The sequence below is a fragment of the Nicotiana tomentosiformis genome, chromosome 10 (assembly GCF_000390325.3).
Source record: "Nicotiana tomentosiformis chromosome 10, ASM39032v3, whole genome shotgun sequence".
Lineage (NCBI taxonomy): Eukaryota > Viridiplantae > Streptophyta > Magnoliopsida > Solanales > Solanaceae > Nicotiana > Nicotiana tomentosiformis.
The window spans coordinates 34,523,778-34,546,169 of record NC_090821.1 but is presented as its reverse complement, the minus strand read 5'-3'; the positions used below and the strand labels follow the sequence as shown (position 1 = coordinate 34,546,169).

Sequence of the window (22,392 nt, the reverse complement as noted above, 5' to 3'; positions counted from 1 at the left end):
CAATATAAATCAATAGATACACCATGACATCACCCTTCATGCATTAACTCCCATAACATGGAACGGCATCACCCTTTGTGCATTAACACTCACAATATGGCACGGCATCACCCTTTGTGTATTGACACTCACAATATGGCACGGCATCATCCTTCGTATATTAACACTCACAATATGGCACGGCATCACCCTTCGTGCATTAACACTCTCCCTTACCGCATAACAATGAACAAGTAATAGTTGGGAGATAGAACTAACAAGAACAAGCCTTACTTCAACAATTGTTCCACAATACCAATCTCAATTTTGGAATCAGTACTTCAATATCACAAAAGCCCGTAAACATGATAAGAACGATCTATTTAGTAAGTAACTAGTCTAAGCATGGATAACAATATCAAAGTAAGCAACAAACTACAAGGAACAAGTCCCCACCCGCATGCTTTAACCCGACAACAACGCATAGGTACTCGTCACCTCACATATACGCTGTACCCAACATCTAAACATGTAGCAAATAGACAAACAAGTCCTAATCCCTCAAGTCAAGATTAACCACGACACTTACCTTGCTCTAAAAGTCTACTCAAAGCTCAATCACAGCTTTGCCTCACAAACAAGCCTCCGAACCAATAGAATCTAGCAAATTACCAACCAAACAATTCAAATTAAGCCTTAGGAACTACCCACGATTGCAAAGGATTCAATTTAGGTCATTATTAAAAAAGTCAACAAATGCAACCCTCGGGCTCGCTTGGTCCAATCCCAAATTCGGACCAAAACCCGATACCCATTCACCCCCGAGCCCTGTTATGTAATTTGTTTTGGAATCCGACCTCAATTTGAGGTCTAAATCCCCATTTTATAAAAATCCCTAATACTACCCAAACCCCTTAATTTCCACCATGAAAACACTAGATTTTAGGTTGAAATCTTAGGAAATGTAGTGAAAGATTGAAAGAAAATGAATTAGAATCACTTACCAATGATTTGGGGAAGAAGAGTCCTTTGAAAAATTGCCTCTAGGGTTTTCTTGTTTTGAAAATTTGAAGAATGAAAAAAAATCCCGTCTAACTCACATTTTGATCCGTTGCAGATGTCGCATTTGCGACTTGGATTTCGCATATGCGAGCCTCGCAAATGCGAAGAAACAGTCACAAAAGAGAAGTCCATCCCATCTCTTCTTTCATCGCATTTGCGAGGAATGGTTCGCAAATGCGAACTCTGATCTTCCGCAAATGCGACCATTTGATCGTAATTGCGATCCTATACCCCCCTGACCCACTTCGCAAATGCGAACTTGAGGTGCCCCAACTACTCTTCGCAAATGCGATGAGTTGCTCGCAAATGCGAACTCATCAGAGGTCGCAAATGCGAAGCCTGACCTCGCAAATGCGAGATCAGAGGCCTGCACCATAACTGAAACACACCAGCAATATTGATAAGTCCAATTTCACTCTATAGTCTATCTGAAATGCTCCTAAGCCCTCAGGGCTCTAAACCAAATGTGCACACAAGTCTAAAAACATCATATGAACATGCTCGCATGATCAAATTGCCAAAATAACACCTAGAACTACAAATGTAGCATCAAATCAACTTCTAATTTCACAACCGGACGTCCGAATCACGTCAAACCAACTCTGTTTCTCACCAAATTTGACAGACAAGTCATAAATATAGTATTGGACCTATACCGGGTTCCAGAACTAAAATACAGACCCGATATCCAAAAAGTCAAACATTGGTCAAACATTTCAAAGTCATTAAGCTTTTAACCTTCAAATTCCAACAAAGTGCGATAACTCGGGCTAGGGACTTCCGAATTCAATTTCGGGCAGATGCCCAAGTCCCAAATCATGATACGGACCCGCCGGGACCGTCAAAACATGAATCTGGATCCGTTTGCTCAAAACGTTGTCTGAAGTCAAAATAAATGGATTTTTTAAAGTAAAAAATTTCATATTTTCCCAGTTTTTTTACATAAAAGCTTTTCGAAAAATACTCAGACTGCGCACGCAAATCGAGGAAGGCTAGAATGAGGTATTTAAGGCTTGAAAGTGCAGAATTAGGTTCTAAAACATAAGATGAACTATCGGCTCAGCACACAGGTACTTATTCTTGATCGTCACCTTATTCATTTGTCTGTAATCAATACACATCCGCAAGGAACCATCTTTCTTCCTCACAAATAACGTAGGTGCTCCCCACGGTGATGTACTAGGTCTGATAATGCCTTTTTCAAGCAAGTCCCTTAGTTGTTCTTTCAACTCTCTCAGCTCTGTAGGTGCCATTCTACAAGGAGGAATAGATATTGGCTGAGTATCTGGTAATATGTCAATAGCAAACTCAATCTCTCGCTCTGGCGAAAGACCCGAAAGCTCATCGAAAAGCTCATTAACCACAGGGATAGACTGAATGGTTTGTGATTCTACTTTCACATCTTTTACCCGTACTAAGTGATAAATATAGCAATTTCTGATCATCTTCCTTGCCTTGAGATAGGAAATAACCCTACCTCTCGGTGATGCCATATTACCTTTCCACTCCAAAACAGGCTCCCCAGGGAACTGGAATCGAACCATCTTTGATCTACAATCAACGTTAGCATAACAAGAAGCCAACCAATCCATACCCATTATAACATAAAATTCTACCATATCTAACTCAATTAGGTCTGCTACTGTAAAATGACTATGAACTACTAATATACAATCTCTATATACCCGCCTAGCTATCACTGGATCCCCAACAGGTGTGGACACTTCAAAAGGTTTAACCAACTCAGGTTCTATCCCAAACTTACTAGAAACTAACAGAGTGACATACGATAAAGTGGAACCTGGATCAATCAATACATATACATCATATGAGGAGACTGATAATATACCTATAACAACATCAGGTGACAACTCCTGATCCTGTCAACCTGCTAATGCATAAATGCAGTTCTGAGGACCGTTCGAGCTAGATGCTCCACCTCTGCCTATACCACGACCGATTGGTGCTTGTGAACCTTGCCTAGGGTGGTGTACTGATGATGACGAACTAACTACGGATCCCGCTGGCTAAACTATACCTGTACCACCTCTTGTCAGACAATCTCTCATAACGTGGCCTAGATAACCACAAGTATAACAAACACCCAACCCCATGAGGCACTGCCCGGCATGCTGCTTACCACACTGAGCACATAGTGGCAAAGGCGGCCTCATATGACTTGAATCACCCTTATACTGAGAACTTGAGGCACTAGAATTCTGACTAGGCCCTGAATATATAGAACGATCAAATCTCCTACCGAAAAACTGAGAGGGTGCGCTAGCCGATGGCTGGGCTGGATACCTCGGGTATTGTTGTCTCTGACCACCTCGAAACTCACTAGAATAACTCGAAGATCTCGCTCTCTTACTCCGGCCCCTATCCTGCTCATGATCAGCCCTCTGCTTATGCTTACACTCCTTTACACCTTGAGTGTATGCCTAATACAAGAAATATCCATGCTTGGCTGAACTGAGACCGACATACAGTCGTTAAGCAGGTACGGCTCCACCCCCATCACGAACCGGTGAACCCAATCCTCCGTCTTAGCTACAATAGTGGGAACATTCCTAGCCAAAGAATCAAACTTAAGGTTGTACTCCCGAACACTCATATTACCCTGCCGAAGGGTCAAGAACCTATCAACTCTGGCCCGTCTAAGATCTGGCGATCGATAATGACGAAGCAAAGCCTCTGTAAACTTATGCCATACTGTTGGAGGGGCATCCTCACCTATGGATAACTTACAAGAGTTTTACCAATTAACTGCAACATCCTGAAGTCTATAGGAAGCTAGCTCAACTAACTCAGTCACAGTGGCCTTCATTACCCTCAAAGTCCTCTGCATCCTATCGATAAATACTTGAGGGTCCTCATTTGGATCTGCTCCAGTGAATATCGGAGGGTCCAAATTAATGAAATCACAAACCCTCACACTGATGGACCTAACTACATGACCAATACCTATATCCTGACGCCGAGCCTGTGCGGCTACTAATCGAGTTAATAGCCGAATAGCATTTCTCATCTCCTGACCCGGTGCATCTGGCTGAGGAGCTGGGTGTACAAGGGCAGGCACTAGAGCTGGTGCCCCTCGGAGCTCCTCTGGAGAGGGTGGGGTATGTGAAGTCTGAGATAGAATCTCACTATGAGACTCTCCCCAAGCCGTGGTAACTCGTGGCGCTCGACTAGTAGTCTCGTCAGCCACGAACTTGCCCTTCTGGGCAGCTGTAGCCTTCTTAGGCATCGCTAAAAACATAACACGTCATTAGGAAAATGAATTTTTATATCGCACGATCTAAGATAAGAAGGGAGGATGACATCCTATATGTCCTGTAGCCTCTTATTTATAAATGTGGTGCACAACAAACTCATAAAAAAGACTCTACTAGAAACGGTCTGTAGATAAGCCTAGGACAGAACTGCTCTGGTACAACTTTTTTCACGACCCAAACCGCTGGGCTATGAAGAGTGCCAGAGTCCTACCTATCGAACACCCCTAAGCATGTATCTAAGATATAAATATGAATTAAGGGTAGGTCATGTATAACATATGTCAATAAACTGTTGAATCACGTGAATAACATACGTGAGGAAAACATGCCCAAAAGACATATATACATACATATGCGGAATACGATAGGGCGAGCCGACAAGGCTGCTATAGACAACTATATATCCAAAACTAAAAGCCGACAAGGCCATATATTATCCAACTATACATGACTATCTACAGGCCTCTAATAGAGTGTACAGCTCTATAAAAGATGGGAATGGACCCCGTCGTACCGATATCTATATACAAAAACAACATACCAAAATCAATAGCAGCTCCGGATCAAGTGGAGCACATTAACTCTCGCTGAGCTAGAATCCTAAGAAGGGGGACCGTCTGCCTGTCTACCTGCACCTGCGGGCATGAAATGCAGGCCCCAGGAAATAGGGGTGTCAGTACGAATAATGTACCGAGTATGTAAGGCACAAAAATGAGTACATAAAAGACATAAAAGAAACATGGAGTAAAGGAATCCACCTGTAAGACTAAATAACTTTATGAATCCTGAAATATTTATAATGTCATGCATGTGCATATAAATGTCATATCATGAATAGGTATATGTGTACATAATGTCATCATGCCTCTGAGGGCATCCCATCGTATCATCTCGGCCTCAGTGGGCGAAATCATCAACGTATACCAACTGATCAGGTGGTGGTGCATATATAACGTTGTAACCTTTCCGCAAATCCTATATACATATAATTTATGAGTATATAATACCATCTGGTCATGGGTCAATATACATGTATAAATGAATGCAATGCATAAGAAGTAAGTTAATAATATTTCTTGGAATGTCATAAGATCAATATGCCTTCGGATAAACTTCATCAACTACGTATTTTTCAGAGACTCATGAATAGAAGATATAATAATAAGACACATGGGGAATCAAGAACATAGGCAGCCCTAGTGCTTATATGAATAGAGGCAGTTATGAAAGTTGTGTAGTTGCTCGTTTCATTTTTATTGTATGAATAATACCAAAAGGAAAGAAGGAATAGCCTTAACATACCTGAGCCGATTCTCTTGACAATCATTCCAACACACGTGAAATGCGACAAAATATGTAATGGCGAGATCGAAGTAGGGAAAAATCTGTATGATATTCTTGAGAAAGGTTATACCATGCTCCCTAAGAATTGCATGTCACGTTGCTATTATATAATTCAAAATTGTGTTGCTGCTATGTACATGGAAAGCACATTAATACTAATCCAAAAGTGGAATTATATTATTTCATGTGTATTCTTTTTGTGGCTCCTCTTCCGTCACTTTGCTAATATTTATCACTCTAATGAGGTATGGATGTCTCTTTATCATGGCAGGTTGTGGGCCCCACTTTATGTGGATTACTTTGCCAACTAGTCCCCTAAATATGCCACCTAACTACATATATTACCTAGTCACTATTAGGCTTGATAAATACTCCATTTGCTGCCACGTAGATATGGTATCTCCACGAATTTCTTACGCACAACTTCCTAATTAGTTTGTTAATCTCCTGCTAAAACCATTAATCAACCCATTACTCACATAATTAAGTATTATCTTAATTTACTTAAAATACTAATAACTTTTAACATACTTTATACATCTTACGATCATGGTCAAGTGGTACATTATATGACACTAGTCCATAAATACGGTGTATTATAACTTGGATCGTATTTTATCCCAAATTGTCCAACTTCAAAGAAACTCATTTTCTTCAAATTTTTTATCCTCTAACCTTCACGGAATGTACTTATCACCTGTTATAAATAGCATAAATACCTATATCCTCAAAAATAGTCTCATTCCCGAGCTTACGTTGATTAACTTACGATAAAACGTTAACGTACGAAAACGCAAAATGTAACAATTTGGAAGGTTGATAGGTTTGACCGAGAGTTGGCTTTGATGATATCAAGTTTGGATTGTGGTTATGGGGGCTGGAATAAGTCTGTTGTGTCATTTGGGACTTTTATGCAAAATTTGAGGTCATTTCGAGTTGTTTAGGCATGTTCGGCATAAGTTTTGAATTTAAAATTTTGGATTAGTTCTTTAGGCTTGAATTGAGGTGTGATTTGTGGTTTTGATATTATTTTGTGTGATTTGAGGCCTCGAGTATATTCGTATTATGTTTTGGGATTGGTTGGTGTGATCATACAGGGCCCCAAGGGCCCCAGGTGTGTTTTAGATGGGTTTCAAATCATTTTCCCTTATTTTGGACTGCTAATACTGGTTTTCTTCATCGCGATCGCGACAAGGCAATCACGTTTGCGGAGGGTATTTTGGTGGTAGACGTGATTTCTCTTCACGTTCGTGATAAGGTGTGATGACCCGATCTGTCATTTATAGTTTATCCTTCATTTCTGTGTTCTGAAACATCAATTAGCTCTATTTTAAACTCCTCGATTTACGTTCTCAATCCGTGTCTTTTTTTGGAAGGTTTTTGTATAAAAAATTGATAAAAATATGAAATCGTACCTTAAAACTCATTTGAGTGTACTTCGGTCTACATTTTATGCAAACAGACTCGGATCAGTGTTTTGACGGTCCCGGTGGGTTCGTATCATGATATGGGACTTGGGCGTATGCCGGAAATCAAATTCGGAAGTCCCTAGCTTGATTTATCATAATTTGTTGAAAATATTGGTTTAAAGGTTTAAAGAAATTTCAAGTTTGACCATAGTTTGACTTTATTGCTATCGGGTCTGGATTTTGGTTCTAGAACTTGGTATAAGTTTATTACACTATTTATGACTTGTCTGTAAAATTTGGTGCAAAACGGAGTTGATTTAACTTGATTCGGACGTCCGGTTGTTAAAATAAAAGTTCTTAAGTTTCATTGAAAATTTCATTCATTTTGGTATCCGATTCGTAGTTCTAGGTATTATTTTTGTGTTTTGATTGTGCGAGCGAGTTTGTATGATATTTTTGTACTCGTGTGCATGTTTGGTTTGGAGCCCCGAGGGCTCGGGTGAGTTTCGGATATGTTACAGAGGTTTTGAACTTAGAAATTTCTGGTTTTCTTAACTTCTACTGGTGTATGATGAATCCTTCTTCGCGATCGCGAAGATACTTCCGCGATTGCGAAGATACTTCTGCAATCGCGAAGGCTAGTTAGGACTGGGGTGGATTTTACTCTTCGTGAACGCGAAGTACTAGACGCGAACGTGAAGTGGAGAGGGGTTACCATTCACGAACGCGGACAGCATGACGCGAATGCGTAGCGTTGAGGGACTTCGGGAGGGGGATAATTGATTTGCTCTATGCGAACGTAAGCATCGCGAATGCGGCATGCCCTTCGCTAATGTGAAGAAGGCCTGATACCCAGAGCTTAAATATTTACAAACACGGTATTTCACCCAATTTTCACCATCTTTACATTAGAGCTCGGCCTAGAGGCGATTTGGAGGAGAAATTTCATCGCCCTTTCATAGGTTAGTATAATTTAACTTATTGTCTTCCTTTTCCATCATTTCCCATTAGTTTCTAGCCTTAATCTTTGTTCTTTCATGGTAGAAAATTAGGGATTTTGGAAGAATTGGGAGTTATTGCAAATTTTTGATTTAGACCTCAAATTGGGTCAGATTTCGAAACTAATTACATAATCGGGCTCGGGGGTGAATGGGTAAATGGGTTTTGGTCCGAATCTTGAGTTTTGACTATGCGGGCTCGGGGTTGACTTTTGGGGAAAAGTGTAAAGATCTTAACTTTATGTATTGTAATTGATTTCCCTAGCATTATTTGATGTTATTGAGTCGATTTTGGTTAGATTCGATTGGTTTGGAGGCAGATTTTAGAGGAACGACCCCGATAGAGCTTTGATTTGCTTACGGAGCGAGGTAAGTGTTGGGTCTAACCTTGATTTGGGGAAATTAGGAACCCTTGAGCTATGTGCTATGTGAATTACATGTGTTGCGGCGTATATACAAGGTGACGAGTGTATATACGCCGTCAAAATACTTGTTTCCATGTCTTAACTGTTACGTGCTTTAAATGTTTCCTATGCCTTAACTTGCTACTTGTCACTTGTTTCTCTCATATCAAAATGTCTGTTTCCTCCATGCTTTCATGATTAATTGCTACTTGCCTTATTTGTCTCACTTGTACACTTAAATTGTCATTTATTTGACTTGTCTTGTTGCTCAGTATTAATGATAGCCTTTCATAATTTGGTACGAGATTCCTTCTTGATTTGTAGCTTTCATATTTGTTAATCGTAGAGATTTTTGTGATTCGAGTTGTTAAATTGATTGCGCATATTAATTTATTTATAGATCGTGTTGCACACCACAACAGGTTGAATAAGGGATGATTTATATTAATACGGTGGGATCGGGTTTTTTGCGCCGCAACAGGTGAAATAAGGGTGGATTGATATGGTGAAATAAGGGAGAATTATGATATTGAATCTGATTATATGGTGGGATCGGGTTGCGCGCCGCAACATATATTTATTTATTTATTATTGATATTTACATGGTGGAATAAGAGAGGATCGTCTTGTACGATGGGATCGGGTTGTGCGCCGCAACAATTTATGTGTTTTACATTCCTTGTTGTATTGTGTCGGCTTCGGTGCTTTCGTACGAGACTTTGAGGATTGGTATTTCAGTATTCACTGGTTTTTTAGGACTGAGTTATTTTCATGAGTTAACTGCCTTATCTTCTTTCTGTATTTTCTTTTCCTGTCATTATTTATATACTACGTACAGGTTATTTTAAGTGACCCATCTTAGCCTCGTCACTACTTCGTCGAGGTTAGGCTCAGCACTTACATAGTATATGTGGTCGGTTGTACTCATACTACACTATGCACTTCTTGTGCAAATTTTGGAGTCGGTCCCAGCGGCGGTCAGTAGATTGCTCGGGTTGACTATTGGACGGATACATGAGGTATAGCTGCTCGGCGTTTGCAGCCCTGAAGTCCCCTTCAAATTTATCTTAGCTGTGTATTTTCTTTCAGACAACTTTACTTCATTCAGACTTTTATCTATATTATTCTAGTATCTCGTGCACTTGTGACACCATGTCTGGGTTGTATTTAGATATTTCGGTTATTATGACTTTCGCACTTTATTCTAGTTCTATTATAGTTATTTTAGTCTAATTGGCATTTGTTAATTTGATTTGTTAAAAATGGTTTAAAACTATTATAACGTTGGCTTGCCTAGCAAGTGAAATATTGGGCACCATCACGGTCCCGAGGGTGGGATTTCTGGGTCATGACATAAGGAGGTCGCGTCCGCGGAGCTGGAGGGGTAGTGGACTTCTCATTCATGGATGAGGAATCACGTTCACGTAGAACGGGAGGCCGGTTGGGTCCGTCAGGCCTTTAGACTTCATGTTCGCTTGTGAAGGACCGTGTTCACTTAGGCATAATAGTTCTAGGCATCGTGTTTGCGATTAGGTTCTCGCGATCGCCTAGGGTGTTCCGAGGACGCTTCTTGTTTATGCTTCGCGATCGCGATGTAGGTCCCGCGATCACTAAGGGTATCACTCGGTAGACCCTTAAATATTTCATTTTGAGAATTTTGGTTATTTTATCATATTTTGAGATCTAGAGCTTGGATTTGGGCGATTTTGGAGGAAATTTTTACGATTTGGATTGGGGTAAGTAATTTTTACTCAGATTTATTTATTATTCATGATTCCAACCTTGATTTTAGCATTTGATTGGTGAATCTATGTGAAAAAATTGAGGATTTTAGTAAAAACTTTTCTAAAGTAAAAATTAATGATTTGAGGATTGATATGGGGTTGGATTTGGATGAAACACATATATTTGGACTGGAATTGAAATGGGTGTTCGAAATTTGTGAGTTTTGTCAGGTTATGGGGTGCATGCTTAGGGTTGACTTTTTGGGCTGACTTCGCATAATTGAACCAAGATCTTAGCTTTATTGTTTGGACTTGTTTTCCATGGCTTCTATTGATACTATTAAGTCTTTTTGGCTAGATTCGAGTCGTTCGGAAGTTGATTCACACGGAAAGGGCTTCTTAGAGTATTAACTTAGCTTGCTTGAGGTAAGTATGTTCCCTAACTTTGTATTGGGGGGGGGGGGATTACCCCTTAAGATTTGGTCTAATTTGTATTATTTGTGCTATGTGAAGCGATGTGTACATGAGGTGATAAGTGTGTACATGGGTGTATGTTTGGGTGTCGCACCCCATTTTCTCGCGAAAGCGAGTTTCGACGTGTGAGAACTCTTTTTAATGGGTATTAAGAGAAAGAGTTGCCACCTAACAATTTTAAGGTGCGTTAGGGCATCTATGTGCACGCTTGTGAGACCTTAGTCGGGATGCTTCCAAATAACTCTATTTTTAACTAATCCGTGTCACCAAAGATCAGGTAAGGGCTCAAATTATCTCGAAGAGAAGGTGTTAGGCACTCTTCGAGATCCACAACTGTGGTTCCCACCCGAATTTTACATTATGTGGGATTATTGGATTATAATTGTCCTATGTGATCATATAAATTAAAGGAAGACAGGGAATCTAAATATCCAACTACAATGTAAAACAAGTATAAAGAAGATTGCACATATGAAGGAAATAGACTATACATTAATAGATGATTGGTACAAGTCTTTGGAGATTACAAGGTACAACCTAATTCGTTCTAAGTCCGAATAAACAGAGATGCAAGTAGTAAACATATATGGGGATCCTAAGTTTTTTTAGCCTAAAGGATCATCCCGTGAAACATAAATAATACTTCGCAACTCTCTTAAGGTAGGGGTTGCTCATATTATTCAGCAGGCACAGACTATCATCTCTTGCTACCTAATTACTATCTTAAAGTTGTTTACCTAAAGTGCTCTAGTTCATTTCTAAACCATGTCCTATGTGTGCATTACCTGTCTAATGCCTATGGTCCAAGAAGCTTTGGACCTACTGCTTGGGTGGTTCTAGACTTTACTTAGGGTGCTTAAAATGATAAAACTAGGTGCACATTCAAAACAGGTAGGACTGCACATATTAGCAATTAAGGGCTCAAGTTAGCCTCCACACATAAGCACATATGCACACAAACATTCATGCATTTTACGCTAGCAAGGTTCCAGATTATGCAGTAAACGGTCATAGGCAGTTTTGGAGTTGAAACACATTAAAGTTGTTTAAACCTATAGATATGGTTTTTATGTGATTTAATAACTTAATAAGATCTCCTAGACAGTACCTCTAGTCGGATTATCGAAGCTGCTAATTATAATCCTTATTAGAGGCCTATAGGCATGATCTCTAAGTGATTTGCACTTAGGCAGTGAAATCATTAAAACTTTGAATCATTTGTCTTGATCCTATAAGCATGCTTTCTAAGTGAATAGCAATACCCTATAGGCATGTTCTCTAAACAGTTAGTATTTGAACACGAATTCGTTTTGTTTATCCCTATAGGCATGTTTTCTAGGCTCTTCTCAAATCCCAGCTCTTCTCAAATCCCAGCCGTTGATCAAAAATGATCAACGGCTCACAACACTCCTCACCATTCTCCTTATATCCCCTCACCCAAACCCTAATCGCCACCTTCTGTTCATCAGCCGCCCTCAAACACTCCTCCCTCCCACCGAAACCCTAGTCCCCCTCTCAATATTCTCCGAATCCGTCTCAATCATGTATTCCTTCTATGATTTTCTTACCTTTTATGTGTTACCTCAGTAATACTTACAAGATTATGGTATTACTTAGTATTTGCCCTATTTTTTTTGGCAAATATCAATCGATGAATCAATGGAGATCAGCTTCACCCTTCGATATTTGGACGATATTTCGTCTATATACATTCATGGCAAGGCGATATGAAGCCGATTCACCAAAACCTTTGGTCGATTCCTTGATTTCTGTCGAATTAGGGTTCGGAATTTTATACTTTTCCCTTTACCCGTTCTATTACTGATAGCGTGTGGTACTTTCTTTCCATATTTATGTTTGATTGATTGTTTTCCTTGTTTGTGTGCTTGATTCCTACTACTATATAAACCCCTCCCGTTTCCCCTTTGAGACATACTTTAATCACCCGGATTCACTAAACATCGAAGCGATTACTCTATTGTTCTCTTATTCTCTTGTTTTATACTTTGATTCTTGGCCGGCTGAAAGCCAAGGCCACTGGAATTCGATTTTCAACTTTTCTTGGTGCGAGCACTTCCCGGGGTTCATTTGAAGCCCTTGGAACTTTGACACACTAAGAATCTGGGTTTTTGCTCTCTGCTGATATTCATAGCACTGTGAAATTTGTTCTTTCTTGTTGTTTGTTTATTCAACTGATAATTGGTAAGTCTCTTGGCTTTACGATTTTATTCTTCTGTGTTCATGTCCTGCATATTCACACCTCTAAATTTCATGACCTAAATGTGCTCTTAGACCATCTCTATGTGTAACTTTACTAGCATTGCTCTCATATTCTGAGTTGAACCTCTTTAGCATTTGGCCTTTTACTTAAAATCTCTAGTTTTTGAGATATGTTATTTGAATATGCTTCACCTGAATAATTTACACTCTCTTAAGTTCATTTAGCCTAATGTATTGGTACTTGAATGTCTATATTACTATTTGACATGAGTTTGCTTTCTTACTATACTTTGAATTCCTGCAATGACTGCCTCATATCTGTAATGTGTTATAATCTGTGACTTGCTCCCCTGCTATTGTGTCACTCAGCATGTCTTTGGCTTACTTAATTCCATACCCCTTTAGTGATTATTTGATACTTTAGAGTGGCTATCTTAATCTGTGTTTCCTTACAACTTTTGAGACTGTTTGTCTTGGTGATAAATTGGCATGTCTGCTTTCTGGTGTTGTGGAGGATATTCAGCATGATTTGGACCCTTAGGCTTTAACCCTTTAAGTTAGTGCCTTACCTAGACTTGTTTGGTATTATGCACCTTTATATGTTAACCTTATGATCTCAGGAAATTTGCTTCTCCTCTAACTCTCAATGTGCTTTCTACCAATGCGTTATCTCTTGCTAAGAGTTGAACCTGTAATAGCCATCTGCCTCTAAGTCTTGTTGACCTTCTTAACTAGCATGTTCTGTGTTTTAGACAACTTTGCTATGTCTGCTTTCTAAAATACAAGTGCATCTATTCAAATTTTGTCCCTTAACCATTGTTTTCTCACTCTCATTTGTTGATTACACTATTCTGAATCTATCACTATTGGCCGGATGAAAGCCAAGGCGACTAAGACTTTCTCTATTGACCTCCCTAGTGTGAGCACTGCTCGGGGTCCATTTGAGACCCTTGTGAACTCTGACACACTAGGAATTGGGGTTTTTTGGCCACCCTCTTTACTACTGAGACCTTAGTTGTCTCTGACACTCAATTCTTTCCTCATTCTATCTGCTGAATATGCAAATTGGGTTGTTTAAGTGGTTTCTGTGTGATTCAATGTTTGGGTCATATGATCAATCTGTGGCTGTTTGGTTTGGTTTGAGTTCCTCTATGGTTTCTGGGATGTGCTGATGAATATAGCCCCATGTTGGGATTTGGGCATGCTATTTGTGAAGAAAGCGTTTGTTGAAGGCCCGGGCAATATTGGGTATCTTCTTTTGGGCCTGTTATAGGCCTACTGCTATTTCTTGTATAATATGTTGTAATTACATTCGTCATTGGGTCTATAATAATTTTGTAATAAACAATTGAGGGTGTTAGTGAAATTGGGGAAATGGGTATACTCTAATGTTTTGCATGAAAGGGTAGATAACATGCCTATAGGGTTCGTATAGTCTACTTGTTGTCCAACCTGCTATATATATGCCATTCAATTTCCATGTGCACTGGTAGAATTCATGCCATTAGGAAAATCACACACTCACACAACTTGCCTACTATCAAAGCATAAGTACTTTATTTATTCCTATGTCTACTGCTAGACAGCACGTCTATAGGAAATAAAAATCTCGATAACCATTCTTTCAATTTGCATAACTGCAGCATATTCATTAGATACCATGCCTATTGGATTATACTAGCTTATGTTCTACTGATCTTCATCTAGAAATCCTGCCTATAGGACTTTAATTGGTTGATTTGCTATTGTTATTATGCTGCTCACCTAGAAAACATGTCTATAGGGGATAAGTATAAACAAAATCAGCTGCAATCGTTAATCGTTGGAAATCCTGCCTATAAGGTATTACTACTCGCTTTAAAGTGTTAATGCTAAACTTTCCAAACATTGGTTCATTATTTAGCCGTGCCACTATTAGAAAGCATGCCTATAAGATCAAATTGAGTAATTCTAAGTATTTCCAATGGTTATCAGTGCCAACCACTGCGTAAATCACCTAGAGATCATGTCTATAGATTTCATCACTTATAACTTGTAATTGCAATACTAGATACCCCTAAACTGTATAGTTGTTTGGAAATCATATCTATAAGTTTAATGTGGCACCTTGCATCTGAAACTGCCTGCACATTTGAATTCAAGGTCACATAGAAATCGTGTCTATAGGGCTTAATGGCTTTAATTTGCCTCAGTTTCGAAGCTGTCTAACGCCTAATGTGAGAACTTTTTTTGCGTGCATTTGTTGTTTAAATATGGAGGCTAACTTGAGCCCTTAACTGTCCTTACATGAAGTCCAATTTGTTTTGCATATCGCCTAGTTTTATCATTTTGAGCAGCCTAAGTAAAGTCTAGAACCACCCTAAATAGAGGTCCAATGCCTCCTAGACCATAGATACGGGACGGGCAGTGCACGCATAGGGTACGACTTAGAATTGAATTAGAGCGCCTAAGTAAACAACTTTAACATAGTAATCGGGTAGCAGGAGATGATAGTCTTTGCCCGCTAAATAATATGAGTAATTCCCCACCTCAAGGGAGTTGCGAAGTATTATTTATGTTGCATGGGGTGATCCTTTAGGCTAAAAAACTTACCCCTCCCCCCCTTCTTTATACATTTAGCCGTCTAATATAGGTCGTCATAGTTATATCGTTGTAATCCTCATTCCTCACTGTGTTATAATAAATTTCTTTGACCCTTACTCTCTTTGTTTATCTTTTCTATTTTTAATCCACATAATCTTAAGTTCGGCTGGGACCTACAGTTGTGGACCTTGAAGAGTGCCTAACACCTTCTCTTTGAGGTAATTTGAGCCCTTACCCGATCATTGGTGACGTACTAGTCAAAAATAGTTATCTACATAATAGGTGCCCTAACACACCTCAAAAACCATTAGATGGCGACTCTTCTTCTTTTGGCACTTTATCTCCCATTCAAAAGAGTTATCAACACGTCGAAACCTGCTTTCGCGAGAAAAATGGGGTGCGACAGTATGGCGACTCTACTGGGGATGTACTTAGGCTCTTACCATAATGAAGTTGGTTTATGTGGATTATTTTCTTTGTTATAAAATGCACATCCCTTCCCCGCTCCACCCTCATTTTTTTAAATTTGTTATAACATGCACACCCCTTTCCCGTTCGCCATTATTTGCTATGACTGCTCTTCATTTTGTTTAAAGACTGTTATATCATGCCTCTCCCATCCCTACTCCCTTACTTGCTTTATTACATTCTCGCATATATTCCACGAACTAATGTCTTCCTTTGTATTTCTTTCTTATGTTTTTCATGTTTTAACTTATTACCGTATTTACTGCTTTTACATATTTATCATGCAAATACTTGGTAATGTGTTATTATCTCTGCATAAAGCATGCTCCATATCATACTCCACTTGTTCCAATTATCAACATAGCGGTGCTTGATGAGTGTCCGCGCTCTTCCGGAATTACCCCTTTTAAATAGGAAAGGCTTATTTGCGGTAGACTACTCAATCAGCGGTGCAGTCGACGGTCCTGTGCCTTTCCTCTCAAGTTATCCACTTGAGAGTACCAGTCTAGACCATTCTAGAAACCTTACTCCAACATCAAATGTACATGCATCATGTTAAACCTAGTACGGGTTATGACGTTGTTAACATAATAGCCGGCTAAGATGAGCCTTGTCCAAAGTGAGACGGGATTTCCACAATCCCAATGGACGCTATCATTCTATGTGCATTACTTTAAGAAATGTTGATCATTATTGCGTAAACATTTGACGCAAATATTGGCATCAATTTTCTCCAAGTCTATGTGTCGCTTAGGCCTACCTCGGGCACAATGAGGTCCCCAAATTAGGATGCGAATTATTGCATGACTTTGTGAAACATGTTTTAATATCGCAAACACTCTTTTAATATTCCTTACTAACTTGATTACCTTTTGCTTTTTCCTTCTTTTGATTATTCCCATTCCCAAAGGTTGGTTAGTGCATACTGGCATCTTCTCAAGAACTGGACCGCTACACCATCCCGGGCCCGTCGAATTCCTAGGTAGCCTGGCAAATTAGCATGAATTACTTTTAAAAAATAGTTTTGAGCATTTGAGACATTTTTCAGTATTCTGTTTTGAAATAATTGCTTAAGCCATCGAGCCGCACTTGTTGACGTTTTTAAGATGTCTTTTTAATGCATTACTGCTTTTCGTATTTATTATTATTTTTACATTTTTTCTTTTCAGAATTATTATTACCTATCCCGATAAACCTGTGACTATGACATGTAATGAGATAACGCAACATAAGGATAGTGATTCAGTCAACCATTACTGATAATGCCACCTATTTAAACAGTGATTTGATGAAATCCATGTGTGAAACGTTCAAGATCAAGAATAGGAACTACACGGCATACAAGCCGCAAATGAACTGAGTTGTAGAAGCCGCCAAGAAGAACATCAAGAAGATATTGAGGAAAATGGTAGACAATTACAAACAATGGCACGAGAAGCTGCCGTTTGCTCTGCTTGGGTATCGTAGCACGGTTCGCACATCAACTGGGGAAACTCCTTACTTATTGGTTTATGTCACTGAAGCAGTTATTCCTGCCGAAGTAGAAATCCTTTCTTTGAGAATTATACAAGAAGCCGAGCTCAGCGATGCAGAATGGGTACAGAGCCGCTATGAACAACTGGCTCTCATTTATGGAAAGAGAATGAATGTAGTATGACACGGTCAACTCTATCAGAACATACTGGCAAGAGTTTTCAACAAAAAAGTCAGACCAAGGTAATTCACACCGGGGCAGTTGGTGCTAAAGCGGATCTTCCCACATCAGGATGAAGCCAAGGGGAAGTTCTCACCCAACTGGAAAGGTCCCTATATGGTTCACCGAGTATTAACAGGAGGAGCACTTATACTTGCAGAAATGGACGGAGAGATTTGGCCAAAAACTATCAACTCAGACGCAGTCAAGAGATATTATATTTAGGATTGTTTACATTTCTGCATTTGATGTAACTGAACTATGCTTGGCCTAATTCCCGTTTAAGAGGGGATACGTAGGCATCCCTGTGGGTTCGGTCACATTTTAATAAAATCTTCATTCTCCCCACGATCAGAAACTGGGGCAATATCGCAAGTTCAGCCAACTTCGTCATATGCGGAACAACCAAAAGTATTGTCAGAATTATGCATTTAAAACTGGGGTAGAATCAAGGAGGTCGCAATGTCTCTAAAATGTGTCACAGTCACTAGTTCATCTAAATTAATTGATGTTGCATGCTACTACATTTCAAATAACTATAATTATCAAATGCATTGCATATGTTTTGAAAACTTTTGTTTCTATGACAGCAAGATGTTGCCCATGGTAACTCAAACAGGATTCCAAGATATGAACAAAGGCCAATCAAGAAGACAAAAGCATGAACCGACCTTTGCCCCCCCCTCCCCCCCACAAAACTCACGATTTTTCTTTGGATGCAGGCACGATAAAACAACATTATCCGCAGATACATCAAGTCACTACCTTCATGACGAAACATTACCTAGCGCAAACACCTCTAGCTAAGAAATACTTTACTTTCTCACCGCCTTCTCATCATTTGCATGAGGTTAAGCTCTACCTCCCTTCTTGCATGAGGCTAACCTCCCTAATTGCATAAGGCTAAGCACTGCCTTTCCTGCAGGAGACTAAGCGTTGTCTCCTCTTCTTGCATGAGGCTAAGCATTGCCTCCCTGATTCTATGCGACTAAGCATTGTCTCCCCAAATTGCATGAGACTAAGCACTGTCTCCATGAGACTAAACATTGTCTCCTCTTCTTGCATAAGGCTAAGCACTGCCTTTCCTGCATGAGACTAAGCATTGTCTCCTTTCCTTGCATGAGGCTAAGCATTACCTCCCTAATTGCATAAAGCTAAGCACTGCCTTCCATGCATGAGACTAAGCATTGTCTCCTCTTCTTGCATGAGGCTAAGCATTGCCTCCCTAATTGCATAAGGCTAACCACTACCTTTCTTGCATGAGACTAAGCATTGTCTCCTCTTCTTGCATAAGACTAAGCATTGTCTCCTCTTCTTGCATAAGGCTAAGCACTGCCTTTCCTGCATGAAACTAAGCGTTGTCTCCTCTTCTTGCATGACGCTAAGCATTACCTCCCTAATTGCATAAGGCTAAGCACTACCTTTCCTGCATGAGACTAATCATTGTCTCCTCTTCTTGCATAAGGCTAAGCACTGCCTTTCCTGCATGAGACTAAGCCTTGTCTCCCCTTCTCGCATAAGGTTAAGCATTGTCTCCCTAATCGCATAAGGCTAAGCAATACCTTTCTTGTATGAGACTAAGCATTGTCTCCTCTTCTTGCATAAGAGTAAGCATTATCTCCTCTTCTTGCATAAGGCTAAGCACTGCCTTTTCTGCATAAGACTAAGCATTGTCTTCTCTTATAAGGCTAAGCAATGCCTCCCCAATTGCGTAAGGCCAAGTATTGCCTTTTCCCGCATGGGACTGAGCATTGGTCCCCCCTTTTTGGCATAAGGCTAAGCATTGCCTTTTCCTTGCATAAGATTAAATACTATCTCTACTACGTTATCTCTTTGTTTGCCTAGAGCTAAGTGCCGCCCTCATCTCACACAAGACTAAGCCTTGTCTTGTCTCAACCTCGCATATGACCAAGCATCATATCTTTGCATTTCATGGGCTGAAACATCGCCATTTTGTCCAAAGGCGTCATAGTCCGAAGGCATCATCCTCATAGCCGGGAGACACCATTCCATGGCCTGAGGATCTATCAAAATTGCACACCATTATTCATAAGCGTCATAGTCCGGAGGCACCATCCTCATAGCCCGAGGATACCATTTCATGGCCTACGAATCCCTTATCACATGCTTGATTGCCCAGGACATCATGGTCTAAGGATATCATCCTCACCGTCCAAAGACAACCTTCATGGTCTGAAGGGAATTTGCATCAGGTTTAAATTTTCGCAATAATCCTATATATATATATATATATATATATATATATATATATATATATATATATATATATATATATATATATATATATTTGCATGCACCGTGTTTTAAATTTTACAGGTAACTCAGGAAGTAATCGTTCCCCCAATTGAGAGCAATCTTCGCTCTAGTTTCCTGTCACAACGTTCACGTCCTTCAATTGTTTCAAACGTAACCGACCACCAATAATTGCCCACCTTTTACTCTATGACCATTCAGATACTCGCTCTGTGATACATTCGTAACATTTCAGATTCACATTCATGGCTCCGTACAATTCATCTGATACTATCCTATCCAAGGGAACCCTTTCCGAAACATACAACCATTCTTATAACAACTCCATCAGTTTCGTTCGTCGTTGGCTCCAGAACTACACACGGCCTGATTCCCGTAACACCATGGATATGTAGTCAACTCAGGAACTTGGGTTCGGCCTCCATTTTTTCAAATCACATAATTACTCATTCTATTCGGCCAAAATTGGTCATCATTTTCTTTACCCAACAATTCTTTCATCATTCCCCAGTAAAGATGGGCAGCTGTTGTTACCCAATTTTGCCCTCATATTTTCTCAAATATTTTATATACTTTCAAAACATCATTTTTTCTCATCATTATTTAGTTACAAATCCATACAAGTATTTTTCTATAATTTTTCATAATTTTCAGAGCTTTAAAATTGATTTTCCTGCATTTAAATTATTTGAATATTTATTAATTGCTCTTTTCAACTATTTTTATGATGACTTAATTACCTAAAATTATTATTTTGCATCTATAATAATTGCTTCAGATATTTTACTCTAGTTTTTTATAATTAAATTAGTATTTTTAGGCCATTTGCATAATTTTGCAATAATAGCATGTATCTTGCAATTTTATTGCATTCGTCATTTTATTCAAGGCCAAAATAATATATTACATTTTTATAATATTCTATTATTGTTTTAAAGTATGAATTGGCATAAATAGAATTTTTATAATTTATTTAACTATTTTTCATTAAATTATTTTCCCTTAATTTCCCATTTAAAAAATATTTGGCCCAAAAATAGGATTAATTTCGGACCATTAAGGTTTAATAGACCCCTGGCCCAATAACCTAAGCAGCCCAAACGACCTAACCCAGTCCAAAAACCGACCCATCTCTTCTCAAATCTCAGCCGTTGATAAAAAATGATCAACGGCTCACAACACTCCTCACAACTCTCCTTATATCCCCTCACCCAAACCCTAATCCCAACTTTCTCTTCATCAGCTGCCCACAAACACTCCTCCATCCCACCGAAATCCTAGCCGCCCTCTCAATCTTCTCCGAATCTGTCTTAATCATGGATTCCTTCTGTGATTTTCTTACCTTTTATGTATTAACTCAGTATTACTTACAAGATTGTGGTATTACTTTGTATTTACCCCATTTTTGGCAAAAATCAATCTACGAATCAATGGAGATCAGCTTCACCCTTCGGTATTTGGATGATATTCCGTCTATATACATTCATGGCAAGGCTATATGAAGTTGATTCACTAAAACCTTTGGTCGATTCCATGATTTCTGTCGAATTAGGGTTCGGAATTTTATACTTTTCCTTTTACACGTTCCATTACTGATAGCATATGGTACTTTCTTTCCATATTTATGTTTGATTGATTGTTTTCCTTGTTTGTTTGCTTGATTCCTACTACTATATAACCCCCTCCTCTTTCCCCTTTGAGACAGACTTTAATCACCCGGATTCACTAAATATTGAAGCGATTACTCTATTATTCTCTTATTCTCTTGTTCTATACTCTAATTCTTTGCCGGCTGAAATCCAAGGCCACCAGGATTCGATTTTCAACTTTTCTTGGTGCGAGCACTGCCCGGGGTTCATTTGAAGCCCTTGGGAACTCTGACGCACTACGAATCTGGGTTCTTACTCTCAGAGCACTGTGGAATTTGTTCTTTCTTGTTGTTTGTTTATTCAACTGATAACTGGTAAGTCTCTTTGGATTTATGGTTTCATTCTTTAGTGTTCATGTCCTGCATATACACACCTCTGAATTTCATGACCTAGATGTGCTCTTAGACCATCTCTATGTGTAACTTTACTAGCATTGCACTCGTATTCTGATTTGAACCTTTCTAGCATTTGGCCTTTTACATAAAATCTCCAATTTTTGAGATATGTTATTTGAATATGCTTCACCTGAATAATTTAGACTCTCTTAAGTTCATTTAGCCTAATGTATTGGTACGTGAATGTCTACATTACTGTTAGATATGAGTTTGCTTTCCTACTCTACTTGGAATTCCTGCAATGACTGCCTCACATCTGTAATGTGTTATAATCTGTAACTTGCTTCCCTGCTATTGTGTCACTCAGCATGACTTTGGCTTACTTAATTCCATACCCCTTTAGTGATTATTTGAGACTTTAGAGTGGCTATCTTAATCCGTGTTTCCTTACAATATTTGAAACCATTTGTCTTGGTGATAAATTGGCATGTCTGCTTTCTG

General features: G+C 39.2%; 1 protein-coding gene across 1 annotated transcript; it reads left to right on the top strand.

Annotated features, from left to right (window-relative positions):
* Nucleotides 1–17,345: 17,345 nt before the first annotated feature.
* LOC138899986 (uncharacterized) lies at nt 17,346–18,298 on the top strand. The gene is made up of 2 exons (XM_070186687.1): nt 17,346–17,588; nt 18,224–18,298. Exons 1-2 carry the CDS (start codon nt 17,346–17,348, stop codon nt 18,296–18,298), a joined length of 318 nt encoding a protein of 105 aa, XP_070042788.1.
* Nucleotides 18,299–22,392: the final 4,094 nt, after the last annotated feature.

Bases quoted from the DNA above. Each gene is read 5' to 3' on its own strand.
- LOC138899986 (XM_070186687.1), top strand. From the start codon at position 17,346: ATGGTAGACAATTACAAACAATGGCACGAGAAGCTGCCGTTTGCTCTG. The intron at 17,589-18,223 runs GTAGTATGACAC...TTTCTATGACAG, and splicing joins TTTATGGAAAGAGAATGAAT to CAAGATGTTGCCCATGGTAA.